Source organism: Chionomys nivalis, chromosome 23 (genome assembly GCF_950005125.1).
Source record: "Chionomys nivalis chromosome 23, mChiNiv1.1, whole genome shotgun sequence".
Lineage (NCBI taxonomy): Eukaryota > Metazoa > Chordata > Mammalia > Rodentia > Cricetidae > Chionomys > Chionomys nivalis.
In genome coordinates, this window is record NC_080108.1 from 35,917,548 (window position 1) to 35,944,482 (window position 26,935).

Genomic DNA, 26,935 nt, shown 5'->3' on the forward strand with positions numbered 1-26,935 from the left:
CAGGGCAGACCTTTTGATGATATGGTCTGTTCTGTGGTTTTTACAGTCAAGTCTTTAAATGATACCATTTTCAACACTGGATATTCTTTGTTTTTAGCACTATCATATCTGTGAAATATACAGAGAATATCCAGATTTCACAGATATGATAGTGTTAAAAACATTTTTCTGAGTTGTAACTTATGTCTTCAAGGTATAAATCATTAGTTTGGCTTTCATGTTATTTTTTTTAATTGGAATTTTTTCATTTTACATACCAACTTCAGTTCCTCCTTCCTCCCCTTCTCCTGCCCCATCCCATCCCATCTCCCATCCACTCCTCAAATCCAGTGATCACAGCCAAGCACTGGGCTGCGCGCCTAGAGTTCAGTTGAAGACAGGGAGTATGTTGTTTTGTTTTTTGTTTTTATTTAGTGATATACAATTTCTTGTGTGTCTACTGCTCCAATGACTATTCCAGATGGAAGATACAGGACTTTGTTTTACGTTGAATTTGTGGTTGTGTGTGTGATTGTGTATGTTTTATCTTTGTAGAATTTGAATCTGAGACTTCATAGTTAAGTATAGCATTGTATTGTGATGCACAGTGTTCAGCTGACTTGGAATTTAGACCAGACACTTGGGTAGCTTGCTTCTTTAAAATCTTGGGTTATGTCAAATGCTGTGAACAATTCCCTCTGTCTTTAAGGAAGATAAAGGATCCAGCTGATCAGGCAGCTAAATCCCTAGGCTGTTGGTGCAGCCACGATGTACCTTGGAAAAGGACCATAGGACAGTTTAGGAAGACACATGCCTGCCTGATATCGAATGCAGTGGGCAAAGCTGGGGGCTCTTTGCTGTTGCTGGGTCTGTAGGTCTCAGTCACCTGTGTGGCACCCAAAGTGGCCCTGTCTGACTCTTGTAGCTTTTTTCCCTGCCACCTGTGAAATTTGTTTATGCTCATTACTTTAAGGCAATGATCATAGCAGTAGCCTGTCTATTTAGGGCATGAGGTCACTGGGTGGAGAGGCACAATGGACCCTCAGGTGGCAGCTCTGCTCCTTCCTGGAAAAAGGCAATGAAGGAATGAATGTAGACCCAGCGGGAAATATTGCCCGTGGATTTCTGGTGTTCTCAGTCAAAAGCTGGTGGGGAAAAAAATGCTAATATTCTTGACCGTGCATTCTCAAGACTGCTCCAGGAAGCACACCAATCACTCGGCCCATCCTGGCATCCTCACACACTCCTCAGAGTTTTATTTCCCTCATAATCAGCTCTAATTGTATCTTCAGCATCGCCAATGACTTTGGAGGGTTTCGCTTCATGTTTATGACTTTGGGTGTTGGAAGAAAGTTCTTCCCGACATCTGTTCCAAATGTGTTTATCTGTAATTTTAATTCATGCTCACTTGCCTTGTCATCTGGCCTGGACTGAAATTAGCTGAGATTATTTGTACTGTTTAAGATTTTATGCTCTTCAATTAAAGCCTCCCAAAAAATCCTGGTGCCACATGAATTTTACTCCCGTGCATCCCGATCATTTCAGGTGGGTTTATAATTGAAACGATCTCAGAGATGACTTCAGGGTATTAGAGGTGAAAGAGATTTGGAAAGGAGGCATTTAATGAAGACGTGGGCTTGTGTGCACATCAAGGAGCTGGCAGTGTTTCTGGGGAGGGGTCAGCTCTGAATGTTGGCGGATGGGTGAGGTCCAAAGCCCTGCAAATGTGAAATAACATGGCCCAGTACAGCTGCTGTACTGAGAGCAGAGACATCCGGAGGGCAGCACAGTCTAGAGAAGACAGGAACCCCGTGCCCATGGATGTACGTGATCTAGTGGTGAGGGTCTCCAAACCCCTGGGGAGCTCCACTGATCCAGACGGAAGACCGGAAACAGGGGCTGGGCTACCTCAGACAGGAAGACAGTTAAGTGCCAGTGATCGCAGAAGAAACTGAGTGCTTCCTAAGACAGAACCTTCGAGGATGTGAAGCCCACTCTCCTTTGACAGTCCTGTCCTGATGGCATAGAGGTCTATTCACAAAAGACTAAAGGGATCCTCTCATTCCCCAGGGCCCTGGTTTCTCTTGTGGAATGTATTCTGGTTATAGAGTCCCTAAGGACATTCAATTTCTCATGAAACAACTCTCTTAACCAATGGGTAGATGGTGCCGACTCTGCCTGTGAGGCCCTTGGGCTAGCATGCCATTACTCCTGTGTGAATTACAAGATGGAGTGGTATAGACTTTCTTAAATTTGATTTGGGGTAGAGGGATTTGGAGTGTGTGTTTTAATGCCCAGCTACACAACTCAAAGGTGAACTGCTTAGCTTGTTGGTAAGGAGTGCATTAGCAGGAGACCCGGGCAAGCTGTGCTCCCTCCAAGAAAGTTCTCATCCTGTAGGTCATGACCCCTTTGAACATGAACAACCCTTTCACCTAAGACCATCGGAAAACGGATGTTTGCATTATGATTCATTCATAAAAGTAGCAAAGTTACATTTAAAGTTGGGGGTCACCATAACATGAGGAACTGTATTAAAGGGACTCAGCATTAGGAAGGTTGAGAACCACTGTTCTATAGAGTCAGTATTTAATTTAGCTATCTCAGCAAACCTAAGTCTTGCCTGGGGTCAGGTTTGTTCTGTCTTTATTGTAGAAAATGTCATAGGACAAAGTACACAGATGCTGCCCGTCGTTGGTGGCAGAAGCCCGAGGGGAAGCAGAAGGAGTGAATGGTTTTGTCATAATCATGAAGAGAGGAGAGGGAGAGAGGGAGAGAGAGGAGGAGGAGGAGGAGAGAGGGGAGAAGGAGAGGGAGAGAGAGGGAGAGAGGGAGGGGGAGAAAGAGAGAGAGAAAGAGAGAGAGAGAGAGAGAGGAAGGAAGGGAGGGAGGGAGGGGAGAGAGGAGAGAGGGAGAGAGAGGGTGAGAAAGAGAGAATGAGCCAGCAAGACTTAGACAGTGGGAATGTGGGAGCTTCACTATAATGGAGTAAAATGGTTTGAAAGAAACAAGACTGGTTCACTAGTGTTACCATTACAGAAATGCAGATCCAGGACCACAGATAGTCCAAATTTTTGACCCCTCAGTCAGAGGACTGTGACACACCCACTATGTAGGTTTCCTCAATCATTTCCTTGAACATGACATGGGCATTTGCTGCTTTGTGTTTGCATACATGGTAGTTTTTGATTCGCCTCCATTGCCAAGCGTAGTAACCTGGTAGATCCTTGGCACTTACCAAGGCTTTGTTGGACGGATGATTGGCATTTGCTGGGAACTACAGGCAGGTGTGCATCCTGAGCACCACCTAAGCTGTGGTCCAGCGGGTGTCTGCCTTTCTCAGAGCACTTCCTCATCTTCACCATTTGAAGTCTCGGGATTGGGTCCTCCTCATCTCGGTGTCTCATCCATGAGTACCATTCTATTGGAGGGCAAGTGATTTTTCTTCTGATGTTGAATCTCCAGGCAGTGAAAAATAATGGAATGTTTCATAAAGTAAGAAACAAAGCTGGTTTCTTTGGAGAGGTGCAGGGGTTTCATGCACTGGAAAATGCCAATGTCTGATGGAGTACTGGTTTCTCCAGGCCAGGCTCGGGGGTCCTTGAATTCCCCTGGATGATGGAAATGATGGCTGGCCTGTCACACGGATGGGACAGAGAAGCCAGGAGTCATGTTTGCATTAATAACCATCTCTTTCCATGACCCACTAGTTCAGTCTTCAAAGGGAATGAATGCACTTAGCCTCTCCAGTCTCAGTTTGTTTATCTTCAAAATACTTAGTTCCAGCTTGGTAGGACAATGAGGATTCAGTGACCAGCTGAACGAATGTCAGCTGAGTGCCTACAGTGCCTTGGGCTATTGTCTTGGCCAGGTGACCAAACTTACATGATCCTTTCTCTCACTGAGGTGAGCTTCTAGTGGGGGGGGGAGGGGCGATAAACATCTACTAATAAAAACAAAACTAATCCCATAGTTAGCCATTGTGGTAACTGCTGGGAGTCCAGGCATTGTGCGAAAGAATAATGGTGTTTACTTTAGACTTGGGAAATAAGAAACGTTTCTCTCAATCTGAAGTGGGTGGTGGACTGATGTAGCTTTATTCAGGTACCACTGACAAATAAAATGTGTACTCAGATTTGCAACACGCTTTGATGTGTACATCCATTATGAAATTATTAAATCAATCTAATTAATGTGTCAGCTATTGGTCTCACAGGCTTACCATCTGGCTCATCATTTTTGCGTGCTCGGTGAGAACTTTTAGATGAACCCTTTCCAGGAAATTTCTAGCATACGTTATTACCAGCCATAAGCCCCATTCTGTGCAATAGAGGGTCATCACTTACTCCTTTTTTTTTTTTTAACTGAAAAGCTTCCCCCATTGCTTTGATGGAGATTCCCTCATTGCTCAATGAGTAGGATCTGTTTAAGCTTAGCTTGAAGGCTGAGTTATTATATCAGGAAGAATGGATATTCAAGGTCCTTGGATCGGAAAAACAGCCGAGAGTGCTGGAGGAGGGGTGAGGGGTGTCCCTTAGTATGTAGAGAGCTTGCCCCGGAATGCAGGAAGCTTCCAGGTCAGTCCCCAGCATTTCAAAGACTCAGTGTGGTGCTGTAATTCCACTACTTGGGATCATTCTATGCTACGTAAGGTTTTTGAGGTTAGCCTGGGATATAAGGGACATTGCTTCAAAAAACAAAACAGTAGCAGCAACAATAAATAACAAATAAGTTAAAAAAAATACTGGGGGAGTTAAAGGACTGGAGAAAAGATAACATTAAGGATTTTGCTTTTCTTTTTTCTTTTATTTTTGTTTGTTTTTAAAATAGGGAAGGCTTCACGAATGTGCATGCCGTCCCTGCCCAGGGGCCATGCTAATCTTCTCTGTACCGTTCCAACTTTAGTCTATGTGCTGCTGAAGAGAACACAGATTTTGTTTTCAAATGAAAAGCCCTTGCAAGATTTTGAATGGAGGGAAGGAAGAGGGGGTATATGTCATCCTGTGGCGAGTGAATCATAGGAAGTCAAAGGGTTGAAGGAAGGCAGATGAGATGGTTTCCATTTGAGAGAGGAGAGCAGAGTGGGAAAGAGGTTTTTATTAATGTAGCTGTGGAGATGAAGAGAAGCAAAGAAACTGAAGATAAATTTATGGAACCGGGGACTGCTGTACGACTCAGCCTTAGAGTGCTTGTCTTACACATGCAAGTCCTTGAGTGGGATCCCAGCTCTCCAAAGTGACATATACTTACATGCATACGTGCATGCATGCATACACACCAAAGATGAAGTTGATGGGACTCAGGAGGGCTAGTTTTCCAGAAATGAAGGCTAACATGACTTCCTTGTCTCTGGTTTGGGTAGATGAAGGCACCACAGAGAGATGAGAAGAGTCTAGGAGATTCAGATTCAGAAATAAGATCACAAGTTCAGCTTTCACTGGTGAGTTGTGAGGTAGCCCTGAGGCTGGAATGAAGACCTTGGCGGGCAGTGGCCTGTTTGCTATAATGACAGGCACAACAGAGTCAACTCTGTGCTCTTAGAGAGGCTTGTGATTCCCTCACTTTTGCTCGTGGAGAAAAGTAGATACTCTCAGCGTGTGTCCATGAAAGATTTAGTATTTAGTTTAATTTCTGGTCAGAACAGATTAGCAGACCTGCAGGTGGGTCCTAAATGAACGGAATTTTTGGGGGCTGGGGGAGAGGAAAGAGTTTATTTGGTTTACTTGATCACACAAATCCATCACTGAGAAAAGCCACAGCATAGACGTAAGCTAAGGTTCCTGAGAGCTCAGACTGTCTTGATCACTATCCCGAGACAAACACGTAGTGAAGATGGACTGGAGCATCAATGGGCGAAGGGGAGAGCTGGTGACAACCAAAGACGAATACTCAGAAAAGAAAGCTTGTGTCTTAAGTGACATGCTCCCCAGACACATGAGATAAGAGAGACAGAGCCATCTGAAGGATTATAGGGGGAGAGGATTAGCAGAGAAATTATGGGCTGGCAGCCTGCTGAGATGCAGAGGTGGTGCTTGAAGAGAGATGATGGCAGTGGAGGAGAATGTTTTCAAACCGGACTTGAGGCTGACTCACAACCAGGTACAGTTGCTAAAGATCATCAGGCTATCTGCTTAAAACAGGCAGAAATGATGATTTGTGAATGATCACACTAATAAGAACATCTAAGGAAGAAATACATACGATGGCCTAATGGAGTCTGAATTGGTGGTGGTGGTAGGATTGCTTCAGTTAATCTTTTAGCTCCCTAACTTACCCACTAAGACGCTTGTCTGTCTGTCAGTCCACTCACCTATAACTCACACATCCACACAGCTAGACCTGTACAGTACAAAACTTTTAGCCCAGTCTAGCCTTGAACTTTGGATATAGCTGAGGGTGAACTTGAACTGTTGCTCTTTCTGGCTCCGCCTCCCGGGTGCTGTGACCACAGGTGTGTACACCATTCCCAGTTTGTGTAGTACGGGCATGGAAACTCAGGGCCTCGTGAATGCTAGCCTGGCATTCCACCCACTGAGCTACACCCCAGCCTTTAGAAAGCTTTGATTAGAGACCTGATTCAGACACAGACGCTGAAGGAAGACGGAGTGACTGAAGTTGAACTTTTCATTTAGAGGACTTAGAGTTACCAGACAGGGACACACTAAAAAGTCTACTGTTTCCATTGCTATAGGCTTATTTTTAAAGTTTTACAAGGTAAATAATAATTATGTATTTTATGAGGTCCAAAATGATGTTTTAATATATGTTGTTTGAAAAGTTTGATTTCAGGCTGTTGTATGCATGTAGGGAAAAATCGAGACATGAAGAAATCAGAAGAGAACATGCGTGTGCTAAGAGATGAACCCTTGGCATTGGGTTACATGTCACAATGGTGGGAAATTTGATGAGTTCTGACTTAAGGAGTGACGTTCAGGCACTTCCTCTGGCAGAGAGAGTCACAGTGCCTCAGATGACCCCTTAGGCAGCAAGAATATCAGGGCCTTTTCATTGTAATGATGACTACAAGCCTTTTAGGTCCTGCTAGAAGCATCCATGGGTGTTAGCTTCCAGATTTTTGAGGGTTAAAATCATGTTCTGATTTTGGTTGGGGTAGTCACTGGTGGGTGGGCCCAAGTGAGTGTGACTGGCATCTGGTAAGTTTCACTAGAGCTCTGAATCTTCTAATGACCCAAGAAGTGGCTATACCCCTGACCTTTTATTAGATTTTGCCATCATGGAGGACATATGGTGCAGTGGGAGTTAACCGAACTGGCCTCGTTCCCTGATGTCTGCACAGTGTGTATGTTGCCACACACTCCAATGTGGGGAGAGCAGCCAGGTCTTTAAATTTCACCTTATTCAGAGAGGAGACCAAGCTGCCTTTTTTCTTAGCTCCACCCAGCCAGGTTTATAGGAAAGAGGACAAGGTGGGCTGCCATCTTGGGGGATGTGGGAGCTCAGTTACAACACTCAGGTCAGGTGGTCCACCAGGTTCCCGAGACTTGCGTCTGTGCCTCTCTCGCTGCTATTGCTTTTGCTCATTCCTCGTTTCCCGGACACCTGGGCCAAGAGACAGGTCTCAGATCACCGGATCTAGTTATACTCCACAGACAGCAACCTCATGGTCCTTCAGGTGCCGCCTGGGCTGAAGAGGGAGCCCAGAATAAAACACTGATGTTGTGTATGCATGTAGCTGTTAATATCATGTAGGGACATGTTTCTTTCCACACGGTGGAATAAAAATACCCCTTCCCATGTTCTAATCCCTCTCAGGTGTTTGAGTTCGAGCTTTCCTTTTCATATCTTACAGTTGAGGTAGCAACAGTACTAAGTTTTTTTGAACTTTAGCTGTCACTGTTGGCAAAATCACCACCACCATCACCACCGTTACCATTATCACCACTATCAACATAACCAATAGGATGGATGGGTACCTAGTACCAACTTCTTTAGATCTATCAGGATCTGTTTCAGGTGTTTAATGTTAATTGGCTCTTTGGATTCTTCATGTCAGTAATACAATCACACTTACTTAAAACATCTACAGTAATATCAGGCATATTCCACGTGCAGGAATCTTATTATTATTACATAGTAAAAGGTATTAGCTTCTTGGCTAAATGTTGTTGGTTTAAATTTGTTTTTGAAGAAGAACAGTTCTAGACTCTTCCCACTTAAAGGAATTGAAATGTAATTTTACCTAGTCTGGGGATTTGCATAGTTTTTAACCCAGAGCTTGTACTTTCCATAATCCATATGTCAAATGGAAAAGGGTAATTTTTGTGTGTGTATGAGGGTCAGGGGACATGACCTCACTGTAACTGCCTGTCATGACTGAGGGTCTCAGCAGCATTTTGAAATCTCCACTGTCATCTTTTCTGTATGTACCGAGGCAGGCGAGGCAATGTGCAGTGTTTGTTAGCTGCAGACTCTGAATTATACATGAGATTTCTTGATCCCTAGGTACGGTTTCCTGTGAGATGATTGTATGTGATGTAGCATAATCATTAGTAGCCTCAAAATCTACAGATTTACAGTGATAAAGTACCTGCATATATCTGACCATGTTTGACCTATACTTTTATATAGCCTAGCCTTGTGATTCAACCTCCAAATGCTATGTCGTGTGTGTGTGTCTGTGTTTATTTAGTCCTTGCAGTAGATGGTGGGGGTATAACTAGAAAGAGAGACAGACAGACAGAGACAGAGAGAGAGAGAGAGAAGCTGTGTTAAATAAGTGTGATGCCCTTAAGATGAGGAAGCATGCTGGAGTTGACGTTTTCCCTGAGAGAAGGTTTTTCATCTCTGTTGGTTTTCTGCATGACTTCCAATGACAGGAGGCAGCCTGGAGCTAGTGTGATTCGCCTGAGTCAGAATCTCAAAGGGTGGTTCCCGCAAATACTGAAAAGGAGACCCCTAAGAAAAGACTTGTCTGTCAGTCTTGAATCTAGATTCAGGTCTACAGGAGAAAAGTTGGCTTTCTAAAAAGCTCAGGGCTAGTGGATATCCTATCTGTGTGGCTCAGTACTCACCTTGAGGCAAAGATGCCCTTTAAAATGAACTCATGGTGAGAATTCCTTCAGGCACCTGGCAGGAGGTAATGCAACTACTAAAACCTAAGTCAGGAATATTTCCTACATACTCAGTTTCAAACAATATGAACTCAAAAAGAAAAGAATCATGTACAATGAAAGGAAAAGAAATTAAGACACTATCAATGATGTTCAGCATAAATAACCAACTGCAAAATGGCATGCGCGGGCTGACGGTAGCGAAGGCATCAGCATAAACACATGTTTAAAGGATTAAAAGGAATAGAGGACATGCTATCAAATTAACTTAGCAGGTTAAAAAGAACCACATTGAATTCCAGACTAAAAATATAAGGAAGATTTAAAACCATTTGAGAGACTGAGGCAGAGTGTGTCACAGCCCTAGAGAGAATTAATGAAAGCAGATGGAGAATTCACTGCAATTCAGCAAGGAGTGAACAAGAGAAAGATATAGATCACACAACAGCAAGTCTAAGAATCAGGAGAAATCCTGTCATGTGACGCAGTTAGAATTCTGGAAGGGAACACTGCGGAGAATGGAGAAGAGAGGTGGCAGACGTTTCCAAAGCAAGGAAAGGAAACACCTTTCTTTTCTCAGATCCAGGCCCCACCCCTGAGGACTCTTCAGTGCAAAAGCAAGTTTGTGCTCCTGAGGGAAACTGAAGACTAGGAAATCAAGCCAGTCCAAGACAGCCTTCCACTCAGCAACCAGCCAGCCAAAGATGAAAAATCTTCATTGATAAAAAAAGCATGACTACCCAAGGAGTGGCTATGAGATTAACTACGGTATCAACAACAGTATGAAAACTAACAGAATCATGTCATCAAATGTAGATCAAACACCTCTAGAGAGTAGAATTAGTTTTCAAATATGTGGATAGTGCTATGATTGATTGATTGATTGAGGCAGTCTTGCTGTATAAAGGCTGGTATTGAAAGTGTGATCCGTCTGCCTCACCTTCCCCTGTGCTTGGAGAACAATGCATGCGTCATAACACCTAGCTTGAACATTTGACCTAAGTTAAAACTAAGTTCGGAACCATCTGAGCATCCCCACTAGAGAGACTTCCAGCAGATGCTTGAGGGCGTAGACTAACTATCCTCCAAGGGATAGCAGGGATTCTGGAGGAAGTGTGGGACAAAACAAGTCAAAAGTGTGTTTAAAACACGTGTCCAGGACATGCTCATTAATACTTAGCAACCATTTTATATTTCAAAACATACAAATAACTCCAATGTTGATTTTTAGTATAGTATAGTACATAAATGTGAATTATGGACTGTTCAGAACCCTGAAAAACTATAAAGCATTGACAAATGAATTCTCATATGCATTAGCATGGTTAGAGTATATTAACATAAATAAAGACATCTAAAAGGATATGAACAGTATGATTGTATTTATGGGACGTTGAAGATGAGCAAAGCTAAGTATTTGTTTAGAAATAAGTACCGGCGTGTGACAAGATCGTAACTATGTAGAAAGTAGTGAAGCCTGGCAGAAGGAGTGGATATATCCTGATAATATTCACATTAGATCAGATGTATCTTCTATGTCCTTATTTTTGTGTTATGCTTTCATTTTACACATCATTGTCTACTAAGATAACGATAAAGACGCTAACCATGTAAGAATCAATGGGACCTTTCAGATCGGCATGGTTATGACCCCTAGGCAGGAAGGAGCTTTGCAAATCGGGCTACACTGAGTATCAGGAAGCATTCTCTCAAACACAGGGAAGCCCAGAGTTTCCCGTTCCTGCCCTATAGCAACTACTCAGCTTAGTCCTACATGCTGCCATGGTCTGTCTCTGTGAATATATGTCTCACATCATATTAGGTACTGTATGCTTTATTGTTTGGGGGCCTCCTCCCCCATCATTCCCGAACATAAAATATCCTCTCTGTCCTGTAGGTCACAACTTCTGTGCAGAAGCACCTAAGTGTGGAGAAAACTCGGAATGCAAAAACTGGCATACAAAAGCGACCTGTGAGTGCAAGAGCGGATACATCTCCGTGCAGGGCAACTCTGCGTACTGTGAAGGTAAGGGGCAGAGAGGCCCTGTGGGGTAGTGGCAGAGAACTATGGTTTCAGCTACAAAAAACCATGGAATCAGCTATGCCAGGGTTCCTGTTCTCATGCCTGCTTCAGGCAGAGTCACATGAGAAACTACGAGGTATGTAAGATCATGAAGTGCCCTCAGTATCCACACCAACCCCAGGGCAGCCGTAAGTGCATTTTCTGTTTAATCATTGGGAGGGAGTGTCATCGCCAATGCCACGAGATGTGGCGAGTGAGTTCCCATTTCAAATGACAGTCACAGCTTGGCTTAGTCCCAGCTCTCATCTTCCCTTCCTGAGGGCAGAATGCTTTTCCAGTTGAGTTTCTTAGTGGTTGATCCACAAGTTGTCACTCTATGGTCTTTACCAAGGATCGAGTGTGATGGGCCTGTAACTTGGATCTGTGAACTGACATCGTTACAATAGGGACGTGGCCTCGGGCACAACTGATCACCTCTTCTGCTTTATGTGTGCACCCTTCCCAAGCTCAGCACCCCACATGCTGATGGTGGCATTGCACACCTGTACTCCTTTGGGTAAGCAGAGGGGTGGGGCTTGCTCTGACCTCGTTTTATATATATCCAATCGGGTCCTTTTCAGAGGCTCTCTCTGGTCCTTGTCCTCAGAGCAGAAAAGCTCTATGAGACAGAGTCACGATGGGTAGGGCTGTTGCTCTGCTTCTCCTGGTTCTGACTCAGTCCCTCCTTTCATCTTGATTAGTTGAATATCAAGCAGTCGTCCCCATGAGGGAGGTGGGTTTCTTGAATTGCGCAAATGTAAATGGATCAGCGTCTATTCACTGCCCTGTGAGGAACCTGGCTCTAAAGTGGGTCCAGTTTCTCAAGGAACAGACGATGCTCTCAGGTGACAGAAAGGGTAAATGCATGTTTGGCCTGTGTTCTGTATTGCTGTCCCCTGTTAAACTTTGACCGGTCAAAGAGCTGGCTGGTTCTTTGAGATAGTATCTGCTGGTTCCCAGTGGTCGCTCTGTGGGGAGTCCCTGTTTTTTCATTTACTCTGGAAGGCTTTCTTGGTTCCTTCTATCTGGGTCACTAGCAATATTCTAACTCGTGGGCTTCCTCCCTCTTTTTAATCTTTTTGTTTTTCTTTTGCTTGCTTTTCTGCTTTGAACTTGATTTGTGCCCCTTGGGACAATGAAGTTACCCCTTTGATTATGATTTTTTTTTAATCCACCCTGAATTTATTTTTAGCTCTTTGTTAATTTGGGGAGGAAGATAATTAATTTCAACAGTTCACATTAAGTCATTTCTTTATCATGCTATATTTTATTTAATTAGAAAGAGAAAGTCAATGTGAACATTCTCCTAGCCAATCAGCATGGGAAACTCTTCCGAGCTATGTAATGAACTGATGGACTTATATTGCTACCTTCTGATAAACGTTGAACTGAACTCTGAGCCATTATAAAAGTGGTAGTGGAGTCCCCATACAATGACCACTGGTGTCAAACACTCCACCATGTCCCATGAGCAGTTGAGACCTGGGAGAAAGTAGGGGTAATGGCCGTTGTGAATGCTTGCTGAGGCTCTTTGATTCTCTCGTCCTTGATTCTACTTTTTATTATATAGAACCGACTACAAGAGAGGCCTGTTGTATTAAAGTTGCCCTTTCTGTGGGAGGCCCGTTTTTTAACAATTAGTCACTCAGTATGACTGCAGGTTTGAGTCACTGTTTTCTTGGAATGTTCTTGCTTAGCTCACCATCTGGATCTTGCTTGGGACTGGTGCCCTGGGGATGGGGTTGGGGCTGTAGACATTTCTCTGTCATCATAGAGATAGTTCAGATGTTCCAGAGAACTTGTTCATGGAGACAGGTCAGCTTCTAAGGAGGAGAGGAATATAAGTCATGGATGTTTCTAGTGTATTATAACAGAACTTCAGCGGTGAAGCACAGACCACATGTTGGGCATCCAGAGGGGTACTGAGGAACACATATAGTGGATGCCAACCTTTATGGCATGTGTGTGCCATCTCGAGCATGTTGAACTTGATCTTTGAGTTTGCATCCCTGTGGTTACATGGTACTGACATCCATCCTGCTGCTCCTGTAATCACTCGGCCACCCTACAGCAGCCCAGGTAAGGAAAGGCTGAAGGGCAAATCTCTGTGTGAGATTCTCAGTTTTCATTTTCAAAGGTATTTCTTCCTAGAAGATGTTCTCTAAGGCCCTGTCTCCCAGACCAGAAGATGATCTTCCATTTTAGTTTTCAGACCTGGATCATTTCCTGCCCCCTCCTGACATCCCTCATCCCCGGTATTCGGGGAAGAGCAGGGGATGCTGCTAGGTCTGATTACTGATGTTCCTCCTCTGGAGCTGGAGTTGTGTTACCTCTTCCCTTTGAATTCAGTAGTGGTGTGGCAAGAGGAGAGAATGGGGGCAGTTTGGGAGAAGGTAGATCGGTAGCTATACTGTTCTCCCACTAGTTACGCGTAGTTCTTGGCATTTTCTGAGTCCTTCCCTAGGAATTTCCATGCAGTAACATGTAGCAGACAATCCTAGAGGTGGGTACCAGAGGACACCTGGGATGCAGTGTCTCCCTGGAGCTTAGAGACAACTAGGAATGTATGCAGTTAATGAGCGAAAATGCCCTGCCTTATAAAAACCACCGTGAGCAAGGTTAGCCTGAAATTAAAACAAAGCATCACACACTCTGTCCAGAAAATCTTGAAAAATCTGCTCAGACTCTCAGTGGTAAAGAAAGCACAAAAGGCTTTCAGTTTTTCTACCTTCCTCCCATGGTAACAGAGCTCTGGTGCATTAAGGACTCCTGCTCTTCCGAGGTCATAAAAAACGGCCGAGATGTTGGAACTCCTGAGCAATCAGTGAGGGATAATAAAACCTTCTGTCAGGTTTGATACAACTCACCAGGTCTCATTTTTGCCTTGTGTGTCTGGAGCAGTTACAGTCCCCATTTCGGAAACGACTTTCATTGGACTTCAGTGCTTTATGGATCTGCTGGACTGGGGCTTCCTCCCTCTGCGATGGCCTTTTCACTGCATTGGTCTTAGGTAGTTTCTGATACATTAGCATGAAACAGAAGCCGTGTTCGGGACAACCACAGCACTAGCTGTCCTGTTGGTACCCTTGCTACTGAAATTGGAGTCTGGGCAGCTTTTCATAAACTGGAGCAAAGAGCTGTGTGGAAGGACGGGATAACGTGGCATCCTATGCATCCTGTAGGAAAAAGACGGTGGGATGACCGAGACTTTGGTTGTAGGGCATCCTGGCTTTCCCACCAAACGGTATGATAAATGATCATTTAGTTGTAGAATGTCCTGGGTTTTCCAGACTCCTTTTGTTTTGATTACACTTTTGGAGAGTTAGATGAATCTGTGAGCGCACGACAATGCTGACCACTGTTAGCCCCAGTTTACCCATGCTGAGACTCAGAGAATTTCAGCTAAGATAAAGTCCAGTGCCTATCTACTTCAGTGTTTCTTGACACCCTGGTCATTGCTCCGGACCCTCCCACCACTCACCCTGTTCTGATGTTTTATCTGAGTTCATAATATCCTCCTCCTCCTTGATTCATCTCACTGACATCCAGTGTAGCTAAAGAACTGTATAGTGGGATGGGACTGATGGGCAACTTAGCACTTAAGGAAATGTTCTGCTTAGAGCGCCCATGCCAGGGGGTTCAGATCTACCTATATCTCCAACTTTAGGGAGCTCTGATACCTCTGCCTTCCATAGGCACTGCACTCCAATACATACATGTAATTAAAAATGATAAAAATAAGTCTTTTAAAAACTGTGGTTCAGGCATGGTGGCACTTGCCTTAAATTCCAGCACTCAGGAGGCAGAGGCAAGTGTATCTCTGTAAGTTCTAGGTCAGCCTGGTCTGCAGAATGAGTTTCAAGCCAGAAAGGGCATTATAGTGAGGCCCTGTCTCAAAGAAAGAAAGAAAATCGAGAGAACAGCCTCAAGTGGACATGGTCCGTATCGTTTCTCAGTGGAGCCTCCAAGAATTTTTGTAAGCTCCCATCTCTTTTTTTCCCCTCTCTAGCACAAAACCTGGTCATACATCAAGGCCTTTTCCTTTCTGGGGGCTTCTAGAAGAAGGATAACATTAAAGAGGTCCATCTGACAGATGATGGATAGATTCCCGTAACATGTGATGTGTAATATTTTATACCGTTGAAATTTTTCTCGGTGATGATAGACAGTTACCTGTTGCTTTTCCATTACTGAGCTGAGTTTACTGATAGATCCTGAATTAATTGATTTATAGCTCTTAGATTTAGGAAAGATCAATATTCACAACAAAAAGCAGTGTTGAAAATCACCAGGGGAAATCCAAAATACTCAAGCTAGCAGTCAAGCGCTCTCTCTCCCTCTCTCCTCTCTCCTCTCTCTCTCTCTCTCTCTCTCTCTCTCTATATATATATATATATATATATATATATATAGTGTGTGTGTGTGTAAGAATAGAGTTGTAATTTTGTAATTTAGTATTTGATCATGTCAAATCCAGCATAGGAAATTGCCTTTCCCTGTTCACATGTTTGATGTGGGAAGGTCATTGGTTAATTAATAAAGAAACTGCTTGGCCTCATAGGTTAGAACATAGGTCGGTGGAATAAACAGAACAGTATGCTGGGAGAAAGAAGCCGAGTCAGGCAGTCGCCATGATTCTCCCACTCCAGACAGATGCAATGCTTTTCTCCAGGGCAGACGTGATGCAGTCAGCCACCAGGTCAGACATGCTGAATCTTTCCCGGTAAGCACACCTCGTGGTGCTACACAGATTATTAGAAATGGGCTAAATTAATGCATGAGAATTAGCCAAGAAGAGGCTAGATATAATGGGCCAAGCAGTGTTTAAAAGAATACAGTTTCCATGTAATTATTTCGGGGCATAAGCTAGCCAGGCGGCTGAGAGCTGGGTGGCAGGAACGCAGCCCGCAGTTCCTTCAACAGAAAGCAGCTTCCACTACACATGCTAATGACATAGAACATGTTAACAATTTAGCAAATTTTCCAGATTTACTAAAGATTGAGAAGTTTGCATTAATTATCATATCACCATTATCAGTATTAACTTAAAATATCAAGGGTTTTGGAGCTACTGGTTTATGTCCCTTTTGAGGCCAACTGAATTTTACTTATCTAGACATTTTGGCAAAACTGGCAGGACACTGGGGAGGGCCTTGATTTTATCAGTTGTGCAGGGGCTGCGGGACAAATTAATATTATCACTTACAAAGGGAAATCTTCCCCTCCCTAGGAAAAGACAAGCGGAGCTGTTGAAGGGAATGGCGGAGCGGGAGATACCCTGTGCTGTGAGTCTATTAGTCGCATGTAGCAGGTGCACTGAAGCATCTGATACCCACCACGGATTAGCAACGTGACTCATAACTTCTCCTTTTCAGTAATTTCTTTCTTTTCCAAGATTACACTGTAATCATATCAAAGTCATAACTTCATTGATCTGAGGTTACGATGGAGTATCTGCCCTTTGCAGCAGTAAGAGGCTGAGAACGTGACTGAGAAACCAGAGGTCAAATGGTTTGATCACTAGGAGGTAGATCACTAGGAGACTTCGCAGAGAAATGACCCAGTATGCTCACTATACTTCTGATTATCCAAGAGTTAATCAGGTATCTCTATTTTCCCATTTTCTCTTATATTTATGTGTTTTGTATATTGAAGCATGAATGACCCCTGTGATTCACACAGCCCAGCTAATGCTCCAGTTTGGCTCTATCTCTAAAGTTTGGATTCGACGAGGGCAGGCATTATCCACCATCAGCTCATTAGCTCTTTGCCCTTGTGGTTGGGCATGGTAGGAATTTTGAATGCTTGCTGTAAGAATGCGTAGGAGTCTTCCTTTTCCTCTTTGTTTTCTTTTTAAAATTATTTTTGTTTCCTTATTTTCTTTTATTAGATATTTAAAAAAAATACCAATTCAAGTTCCCACTTCCTTCCCTCCTCCCATTCCCTACACACACCTTTCCACCCCACCCCATCTAATTCTCAGAGAGAGTAAGACACATTGCCTTGTGGAAGGTACAGGCCCTCCCTACTATTTCTAGGCTGAGCAAGGTATCTCTCCAAAGAGAACAGGATCCCAAAAAGACAGTACAAGCAGTAGGGATAAATCCTGGTGCCACTTAAGTGACCCCTCAGTCTGTCCCAGCCATGTAACTGTCAACCATGTTCAGAGGGACTAGTTTGGTCCTATGCTTGTTCCTTCCCAGTCTGCCTGGAGTTGGTGAGCTCCCATTGGCTCAGGTAGACTGTTTGAGTGGATGAACATATCATGATCTTGACCTCTTTGCTCATATTCTCATTTCTTCCACTCTTCCCCTGGAAGCTCAGTCCAGTGCTCTGATGTGGTTCTGGAAACAACATAGATGCCCTTCAACCAAACAGTGGATAAAGAAAATGTGGCATATTTATTCATTAGAGTACTACTCAGGGGTAAAAAACAATGACACCTTGAATTTTGCATAGAAATAGATGGAATTAGAAAACACTATCCTGAGTGACGTAATCCAGACCCAAAAAGATGAATATGGCATGTACTCACTCATAAGTGGATTCTAGCCATATACAAAGGACATTGAGCCTATAGTTCATGATCCTAGAGAAGCTAAATAAGAAGGTAAACCCAAAGAAAAACATATACAGACCCACCTGGAAATTGGAAACAGACAAGATTGCCTGACAAAATTGGGAACATGGGGGTGGGGATAGAAGGGAGGGTGTAAGGGGAAGAGGAGAAAGGGAGGGTTGAGGAGAACTTGAGGGAACGGAATAGTCAAGATGGAGGAAGGACAGAGATGAGAGCAATGAAAGAGATATCTCGATTGAGGGAGCCATTATAGGGTTAGCAGAAACCTGGCTCTAGAGAAATTCCCAGGAATCCACAAGGCTGACTCCAGCTAAGACCCTAAGCAATAGAGGAGAGGGTGCCCAAACTGGCCTTGCCCTGTAGTTAGACCGATGAATATCTTAAATATCACCATGGAACCTTCTTCTTTTTCCTCTTTAGCCCGCATGACTCAGAGGGATAGCTTGTTACCCAAATATTTTACCAGCCCACTTCCGCTTCACGATACAGATTTTAGCTTTTGCTTCATCTGAGAAGCTCTGTGTGTTGTCCTTCCTATGACAGGAGCAGGTAGACTCCCTTCCTGGGGTCCTCTTTCCTTTACCTCTGGATCTTTGACCTCAAATCTGCTTTGCAAAGACATTTGTTTCTGTCCCCCGTCTCAACTGAACCCTTCATGACCCTCTACCCTTCTGCCTTGACAACTTTCAATTTTAGTTGAACTCCCATCATACTAATTCTAAATCTGGTTGCATGGCCTCTTCTTATCTACATCATTTCCTCCTTGGTACCCATTTTAAGCCCCTGAATGTTTGATTCGCATTAGCTGAGTAATAGGTACTGGAATGCTTTAATGCTATTGGGTGAGCTATAAAAACCAGACTATAGCCTAGCTTTGTGCTTCATCCACCCAATGTGACTTTGCATCAATTACTGGAGCTTTAAATTTTTAATTTCCTCACCTGTAAAATGGGCTGGGAATTCTCCAGTATAGTCTGGAATCAAACGAGACAACCCACTGAGACTAGCCCAGGTGTGTTATAGAAACTTTGTTGTTCTCTGACGCTGCCCTACATTCTCCTTCAAATAGAGTAGGTGTGTTCCCTAAACACTGCACAGCTCCGCGGTGCTTGTTCTGGTCCTCACAGCCATCTCTTCATTCTGCCCCAACAGTTTTCTCCTTGGAATTAAAGAGGGCAGACACAAAACATTAGCGGCAAAATCAAATTGGGTCAGACCAAAAAAGTTAGTTAAGGCTTGTGTCCTTCAATCTAACTGAGATGCTAGCCAGAACTGCAGGTTAAGGGAACTGCATAAAATGCATTTTTCTTTTTTTTTTTATTAATTAATTTATTTAATTATTAAAGATTTCTGCCTCTTCCCCGCCACCACCTCCCATTCCCTCCCCCTCCCCCAATCAAGTCTTCCTTCCTCCTCAGCCCAAAGAGCAAGCAGGTTTCTCTGCCCTGTGGGAGGTCCAAGGACCACCCACCTCCATCCAGGTCTAATAAGGTGAGCATCCAAACTACCTGGGCTCCCACAAAGCCATTACGTGCAATAGGATCAAGAACCCATTGCCATTGTTCTTCAGTTCTCAGTAGTCCTCATTGTCCATTATGTTCAGCGAGACCGGTTTTGTCCCATGCTTTTTCAGTCCCCGGCCAGCTGACCTTGGTGAGTTCCCGATAGAACATCCCCATTGCCTCAGTGTGTGGGTGCACCCCTCGCAGTCCTGAGTTCCTTGCTCGTGCTCACTCTCCTTCTGTTCCTCCTTTGGATCGTGAGACTTCAGTCCAGTGCTCCAATGTTGGTCTCTGTCTCTGTCTTCTTTCATCGCCTGATGGAGGTTAATATTCAGGGGGATGCTTATATGTTTTTCTTTGGGTTCACCTTCTTATTTAGCTTCTCTTGGGATGTACTCACTCATATTTGGTTTCTAGCCATAAATAAAGGACATTGAGACTATAATTCGTGATTCTAGAGAAGCTAAATAAGAAGGTGAACCCAAATAAAATGCATTTTTCAAAACCATTTGTAAGATATTGTTTGGACTTTTTCAGTATGTCTTTGTGATAGTGTGAATTAGGTCTCTAGGATGTTTTACCGAAATGGAGTTATCGTGTAAACTAATGGGGTTATCAGGCTCAGCAATTGTATTGCCAAACCCTTCTGGTTCCATGGTCCTGTTTTCTCCCTGGATTCCAGGTCTTAACTCAGCCAATGGTATATCCATCCACCTGCTTGTTCAGCTCATTCCATGTTGAAATTCCTTGTGAATTCACTATTCTTCAACCTCCATATCAACTTAGCTTTCAGATGAGTCACAAACACCCATTTGTTGCGTCTTCATTGTGCCAATGCTTGTCCAAGCCTTCTTTGTTTCTTAGCCAGCGATGACCGTGGTGGCAGCTCTTGCCCATGTACCCCGTTTCTACAAATACACAAAGAGGAGCTTTGAAAGCATCCAGAAGGTCATGCCACTCCTCTGTTACAAGTTGCCTAGGAAGTGCCATGGTTCTCAGAAAAATATCCATATTTGGTTCTGAGGAAGGCGCCATGTGGGTTGGGGCCCATGTACCTGTGTTTGTGTTTCTTCTTTATGTTTTTGAGTCTCTCACTTTGCATCCTCCCAACAGGTCTGGGCAGTGGTTCTTTCCTCATCCAGGGATGCCCTTCCCAAGCCTTTGCAAAGTTTTCTACTTTCTAAATAGAAAGCTTGTTGTGGCTGCTTGTTGTGCGATCCCCATTTCCTGGGGGCAGGGGGTGAGGAGATGTGGAGGCAAGGACACAGATATCAAATGATTTCAATGTAAAAGCCTCTTTATTGTAAAAGGGTTGGGGTTTTATGGGGTTAGGGAAATTAGGCTGCTGCAGAAATGTTTTTGGTTGGTCCTTTTGAAATTGGCGGTCCCTGCTGGTGTGTTGTGTTTGACTAGGAGTGGGCGTCATTAGTTACTGTGCTTTGGGTCTGGACAGGTTGTTTTGGCCAATTCTGCTTATTCATTGTGAGTTTGCATGCGCTTGCCTGTGCTTGCGCTATTACCCTGCCTCAAAAACTCAAATATCCCATCTTTAAAAAAGGACTTTCCTAACCACCTCAATGAAATTACCTCTATACTCTTGTTACCATTTTGATATCTGGACTTTATTTCCTTCAGAGCAATTTCTCTCTAAGATTTTTTTTTTTTTTTTGCCCAAAACTATTATTTTCTGACTTTGTCCTCTCGGAGTATAAACTACACAGGACAATAATTTTATTTTACTCCTTGTATCATCAGCCTCTAAGGCATGAATGAATTGCTGATGTACAAGTTGATTGAAATGAAAGGAAAAGGAAGGGAAGGAAGATAGTGGAAGGGAAGGGAAGGGAAGAGAAGGGAAGGGAAGGGAAGGAAGGAAGGAAGGGAGGAAGGGAGGAAGGGAGGAAGGGAGGAAGGGAGGAAGAGAAAGAGGGAAAAGATTCCAGTCTCTGTGCCATGGTTACTTTATTTTGTCAGGACTGTCTTGTGTTGCTCAAAGCCTGCTTTATAAGATGTCAAGTTGCTTTTGCTAATTTCCGTGACCGTTCAGTTCCTGTAATGCTAGCCTTGTCTGTTCCCTTTACTCCTGGATTGCTTTTCTGTGGCTGTGGTTGAAAACCTTGAGCAAAGGAACTTAAGGAAGGAGGGGCTTATGGTTCCAGAGAGCTACATTCCTTAAGCCAGCACCATAGCTGGTGGCAGGAGCCTGAAGCTGAGAGATCACATTTCATCCATAAATAGGAAGCAGAGAGAACAAGAAATGGTGCAAGGTTTAAGCCCTCCACGCCCACCCCCGGGAGCACACTTCCTACAGCAAGGCTCCATGGCCTTCCCAAACAGTGCCAACTATTTAAATACATGGGCCCACAGGGGACATTTTTCAGTTAAACCAGCACAACCCCTTATGAACTTGTGCTCTTCGTACCTCAGGATGCCCTTTTTTGACCATAGTTATAATAAATCAAATGATGTTGGGCTTCCAGCAGTGGCAACTTCCATCCTTCGGCACACGGTCTTTAAAGTGGCTGTTTCTGGTCGGCAATTGTCTTCACTCAGAGGTCTGAGTCGAGGCCCTTTGGTGGTCCATCATGTGCAGTCTGTGGCCTCCAAGGTCACTGTGGAGAAGAAAAAGGTTTCCACTGTGCCGGTGATGGTTATATTTCACCAGGCAGAACCTAGCTACCCACCACACTCAGCATCAAGGGGGACTGGTGAGCGCATCGAGCTATGTTCCCAGGAGGGAGAAGAATTTGTGATGAGCGGCTCTCTGATCTCACTGGCTTTTCTGCTTACTAAGTGAAAAAAAAAATCCTCATTAATTTTTATCCTTTTTATTTCCTGTTCTGGTGTCAGCAGATATTACTGAAACTTGCTCATGGACAGGACTAGATAACAGCACAGTTTGCCTGCCACAGTTACGTTGTCGTTTTCCCGAGACATCTCCACGGTAACTGCTGTTGCATCTCTGCAAGATTTGTTCAACTCCCAGTACCTCATATCCCAAAGTGACTCACTTGTTCTTTTTCCTTTTTTTTTTCTAGACAAAATTCAAGGTTTCCCATGCATTATAATTCTGAGCTTTAGCTAAGCACAAAGCCGTCCATGCAACAAGCAGAACACAACACACTTTTGTAAATGAGTGATGTCATCCTAATGGTACCTGGTAGCAAGGATGAGTGTGTGCACTTGAGGATGCTGATTAAGAAAACCCCCATAAGTACTATAGGAAAAGAAAGTGAAGATGGAAGCAACATAAACGTAGAAGTGCCTGGTCCCTTGTAGTGATAGGAGCTGCCGACTGCGGCCCGGCTTCTGGCTCCCGGCTAGCTTTACCTGAAATAATCACACAGAAGCTGTATTCATTTAAACACTGCCTGGCCCATTAGTTTTAGCCTCTTATTGGCTAATTCTCACATCTTGCTTTAACCCATACTTAGTAATCTGTGTAGCACCATGAAGTGGTGGCTTACTGGGAAGATTCTAGCCTGCATCCATTTCAGAGAGGAGAGCTATGGCATTTGCCTCACTGCCTTCTTCCTCCCTCAATTCTGTTCTGTCTTCCCTGCCTACCTATGTTCTGACCTATCAGGCCAAGCAGTTTTCTTTATTAATTAACCAATGAAAGCAACAGATAGAAGACCCACCTACATCAGTCCCTCTGTCCTGCTGGCTTGCCTTGGTGGCTGACTAGCTTCAAATAATCTTGCTTTCTAGTATTTTTTGACCTTCATTCATTTTCTTGACAGTTCCCCAGGCAGTGATATAGAGGAGGAATGTTGAAATGGGGGCCAGAAGATCCTGACTGATCCTGGCTGGACCATTCAGCATCTGGGTGACCTTAGAATGTTATACAATTTTTTCATGTCTCTATTTCTCACCGTTCAAGTAAGACCTTAAGCCAAACTTAAGGAAAGGCAACTGGAGTTGCTTTGTGAAGTCCATGTAATGTAGGTGCACGTTAAAATTTGTGGTTTTCATTGGGTAAGTATGTCCTGGCATAATAACAGATCTCATTTTTTGCAGCTGTTGGCCTAGAATTCATGTCTTCTTGGTCTGTCTGTTCACTGACAGATACTCTAGATATAAACTATACCTACCAACATTCGTTTGGGGCCACTGTTTTATATTGAGCTGTGGTAGGCTTTATAGAAGTATGGCTTATGTCTAGGGATGTCATTCCTCTAGGTCTGGACTCTGTTGTGGTCATGCAGTGTGAAGCAGCCAATGCTGCACATGGCTGTGCTGTCAAGGGGATAAAGCAAGCAGGTCCAGGGCCGTACGTTACCTAAGCACATGCCTGAGTGGGTCATCTCTTGTTAGAACTCTGAAGATTATTCAGTGATCTTTTCCACCCCCAGGAACCTCACAGTCTAACATGGAAGGGAACCTTATAACCAGATAATGAAAACAAAACAGACTTGGCTGCAAGCTTGGTTTAAGGCTTCAGGACTGTTTTGGTGAGAGCCTTGCATTCTGCCAGTAGAACTCCGCAGGCTACCTGAGAGCCATAGCTGAGGAACAGATTTCTTAATGAAGTGATGTTGAAATGGGAGAGGTGTGAGGGACGAATCACCTTAGCATGAACAAAGACACAGAGTAGGTGAGAGATGGATTCCCTTAGCGTGGACAAAGGCACAGAGTAAGTGAGGGATGGATCCCCTTAGCATGGACAAAGGCACAGAGTAGGTGAGGGATGGATCCCCTTAGCGTGGACAAAGGCACAGAGTAGGTGAGGGATGGATCCCGTTAATGTGGACAAAGGCACAGAGTAGGCGAGGGATGGATCCCCTTAGCGTAGACAAAGGCACAAAGTAAAAACTTGAATGTGGCTGCAACAAATAACGTTTGGTAGATGGAGCCAGTGGTGAGATGGCAGGAATTTGTAAACGGAGACTGTGCATTGGTTTCCCAGCCGCCCAGACCTAAATAATCACACAAAGCTATATTAATTCCAATACCATTTGGCCAGTAGCTTAGGCATATTCCTAGCTAGCTCTTACATCTTAAATTAGCCCATTTCTGTTAATCTGTGTATCATCACGAGGCTGTGGCCTATTGGTAAGTTTCCAGCATCTTTCTCCTTTGGGAGCTACATGGCATCTCTCTGACTTTGCCTTCTTTCTCCCTGTATTCAGTTTAGTTTTCCTGCCTAGTTCTATTATGCCTTGCCATAGACCAAAGCAGCTTCTTTACTAACTAATGGTAATAAAACATATTCACAGCATACGGAGGGGAGTCCTGCATCAGGAATTCTGGGTTGTCCTGTTGGCCTACGTGTGTAAACAGTCCACAGACATCACACTGGGGGTGCAGTTGAATCCACTGAGGTGTGGAAAACATACTGGAGCTTTCTATTGAGTACTACCTTATGTTTATATCTTTCATTCTGATGTGTATTTTATGATGTATATGATGTATTATAATGTTATTAGACATGTATACTTTATTACATAATTATGTGTTTACATACAGGAAGTACATGCTAAAACATTTTTATCTCTAAAGATGCATGATCAAAGATATATGTGTTTATGTCTATATGTGTATATGTAAATATATACCCACATGTTATATGCACATCTATGTATTATATATATTGTACATAGCACAATAGTAGAACTATAAATATCATATATCACATAATGTATATAATTTCACGTTCCATTTTAAATTTATCATATGACATATATACTTTTATATATAATAGACATGTCCTCCATTTCATCTTTCCTTATAATTTGCAATAAACTTTAATTTGGATAGTCTCATCCTCACATGTAGCAGCAAATGGATAAAGCACAATAGAGTTCCACCGGCATGAGTGGAATAAGGCCACTGGTAGCCTCATCCCCCACCCCAGCTCTGACCTGTGTTTCTGCCTCGACCATTGAAGGTTGGATGCCTCTTGTTGAAACCCTGGGGGATGACTTAAATGCGTCAGTTATTAGCTTACATTCTCAGTTCTTTCTGCTTGCCTATAGAGGCTGGAAACAATGATTTCCTGTTTAAATATATTTTGAAGATGTTACACACCAGATCCCAGGACTACATAGACTGGCTTTGAAAAGTTCATAGGAAACTGTTTAATACAGTTTTTAAAAAAATGGTTTGTACTCCGAATCATCTTTATCTATGCATGAACCCTGTCATCATTCAGAGACACTTTGTAAAGCAGCCCTTCGTGTGTCTTGCTCGTCAGGTCTCTAAGAATATCCATAGATGCAAGAATTCCTAGAAACCCTTGAATATTGATGTGACAGGTGCCAGCATTTACTATGGTAACTATGATAAGTGTCAAAGTTTAACTACTCTTTTCTAAAGCAAACTCCTCTGAAACCAATTGTTTCTCTTCTACAGTTCGTCTGATTCAGGCCTTACAGGTTTAACCTATTTAATAGTTAGCAAGAGAATGTTTATCCTTCTGGTTTTCCCATTTTATAAACATGATCATTAAGCATGTGTACAGGAATAATTAATATGCTAATACCACACATTTGCATGATGCATTATAATTTATAAAGTGCTTTAATGTCAAATGATCCCGCTATAATCTAAGGTGAGAATTTTGATTATGGGTTGTCTTATAGGTGAGGAAACCGACATTTACACTCTCAGAGTTAGGTCTTACACCCACATAGATCGAGTATAATCTTATTTTATGGCTTTTCCCATGTGTGCTTTCCTTAAGACATACCTGAGTTTTTTAAGGAGCATTGGCAGTCCACCTGGTAGCCTTGCTGGCATGGACAGAGGGCTCCCAGATGTCACCTGCTTCTGTCACATCATTTATTGCTGCTCGCTAATATCAAGCCTTGCCTGCCGAGCAGCTTTAGTCGGTAAATCATTGTTGAGTGCGACCTTATGGACGCTTTAATCATAGCAAGTGCTGCTGATAATACTTATTCACAAATTTTTATATGTCTATGATAATTACTTGATTTTTCTTACGATAGCATAAAATAAATATTGTCATTTTTGGTTTCCAGATGTGGAAACTGAGGTCAGGAATAGGAAAAGGGCTTGGGGTTACCCAAAAAGCTAATGGTGGAGTTACATTTCGCTGTGACCTCCACAGATCCTGTCCCCATCTTTAATGAGGGAATAGAGAACCTGAATCTTCCTATACAAGACCCAGCTGCTTCCACGCCAGCCCGTATCCCTGCTCTGCCATACTCATCCCTTCACTAGACAAGTGAGGGTGTCCTAGTGGCTTCTGGTGACAGATAAATACTTCCTAGCATCTATTCCATGCTAGTCTCTGTGATTAACATTTTATATTATTTCACTTAATTCTTCCAAATTTACAGGCTAGCTATTATTGTTATCATAATAAAGTCAAGGCTTTGTAAAGATTACTGATTTGCCCAGGGTTACACTGCCAACAAAGGACACCCAGAAACTCTTGCGAATTTAATTCCAAACTGTGTTTGTCTCAAAAGAAAAGCAAAAGCAAAATAAAATGGGGAGATAGCATCATTAGCAACTCCTAATGAGGTGTCTGTCTGCTTTGGCTGGGTCTCTTGGGTGTTCTGAGTGAGCATGATTGGATATGAGGAAGACACAGTTGGAGACAGCTTCTCGTTACAGTCTTGGGTTGGTGTGGACAAGGGTAACTCTATCACACATCCAGGCCGGTTTGATTCCCTCTAAGCCTGTCCATTCTGGAATATGTCATAAAAGAACCTTCCAGAACATGCGATCTGATCCCAATTACCTACCAGCTCTCATTCCCTTCCTCCTCCTT

The 26,935-nt window shown here is 43.3% G+C and overlaps 1 protein-coding gene and 1 non-coding gene across 3 annotated transcripts in view; one reads left to right on the top strand and one right to left on the bottom strand.

Moving 5' to 3' along the window:
• Positions 1-26,935, top strand: part of Nell1 (neural EGFL like 1) — an 841,294-nt gene that overhangs the window by 254,948 nt on the left and 559,411 nt on the right. For both annotated transcript variants that reach the window (XM_057756047.1, XM_057756048.1), the window contains exon 12: positions 10,948-11,076. In XM_057756047.1, the coding sequence (XP_057612030.1) occupies positions 10,948-11,076 (129 nt within the window). The remainder of the gene's footprint in view (positions 1-10,947; positions 11,077-26,935) is intronic.
• Positions 4,802-4,908, bottom strand: LOC130865618 (U6 spliceosomal RNA). Its single transcript, XR_009056171.1, has one exon. It is a non-coding gene; the product is annotated as a U6 spliceosomal RNA (small nuclear RNA).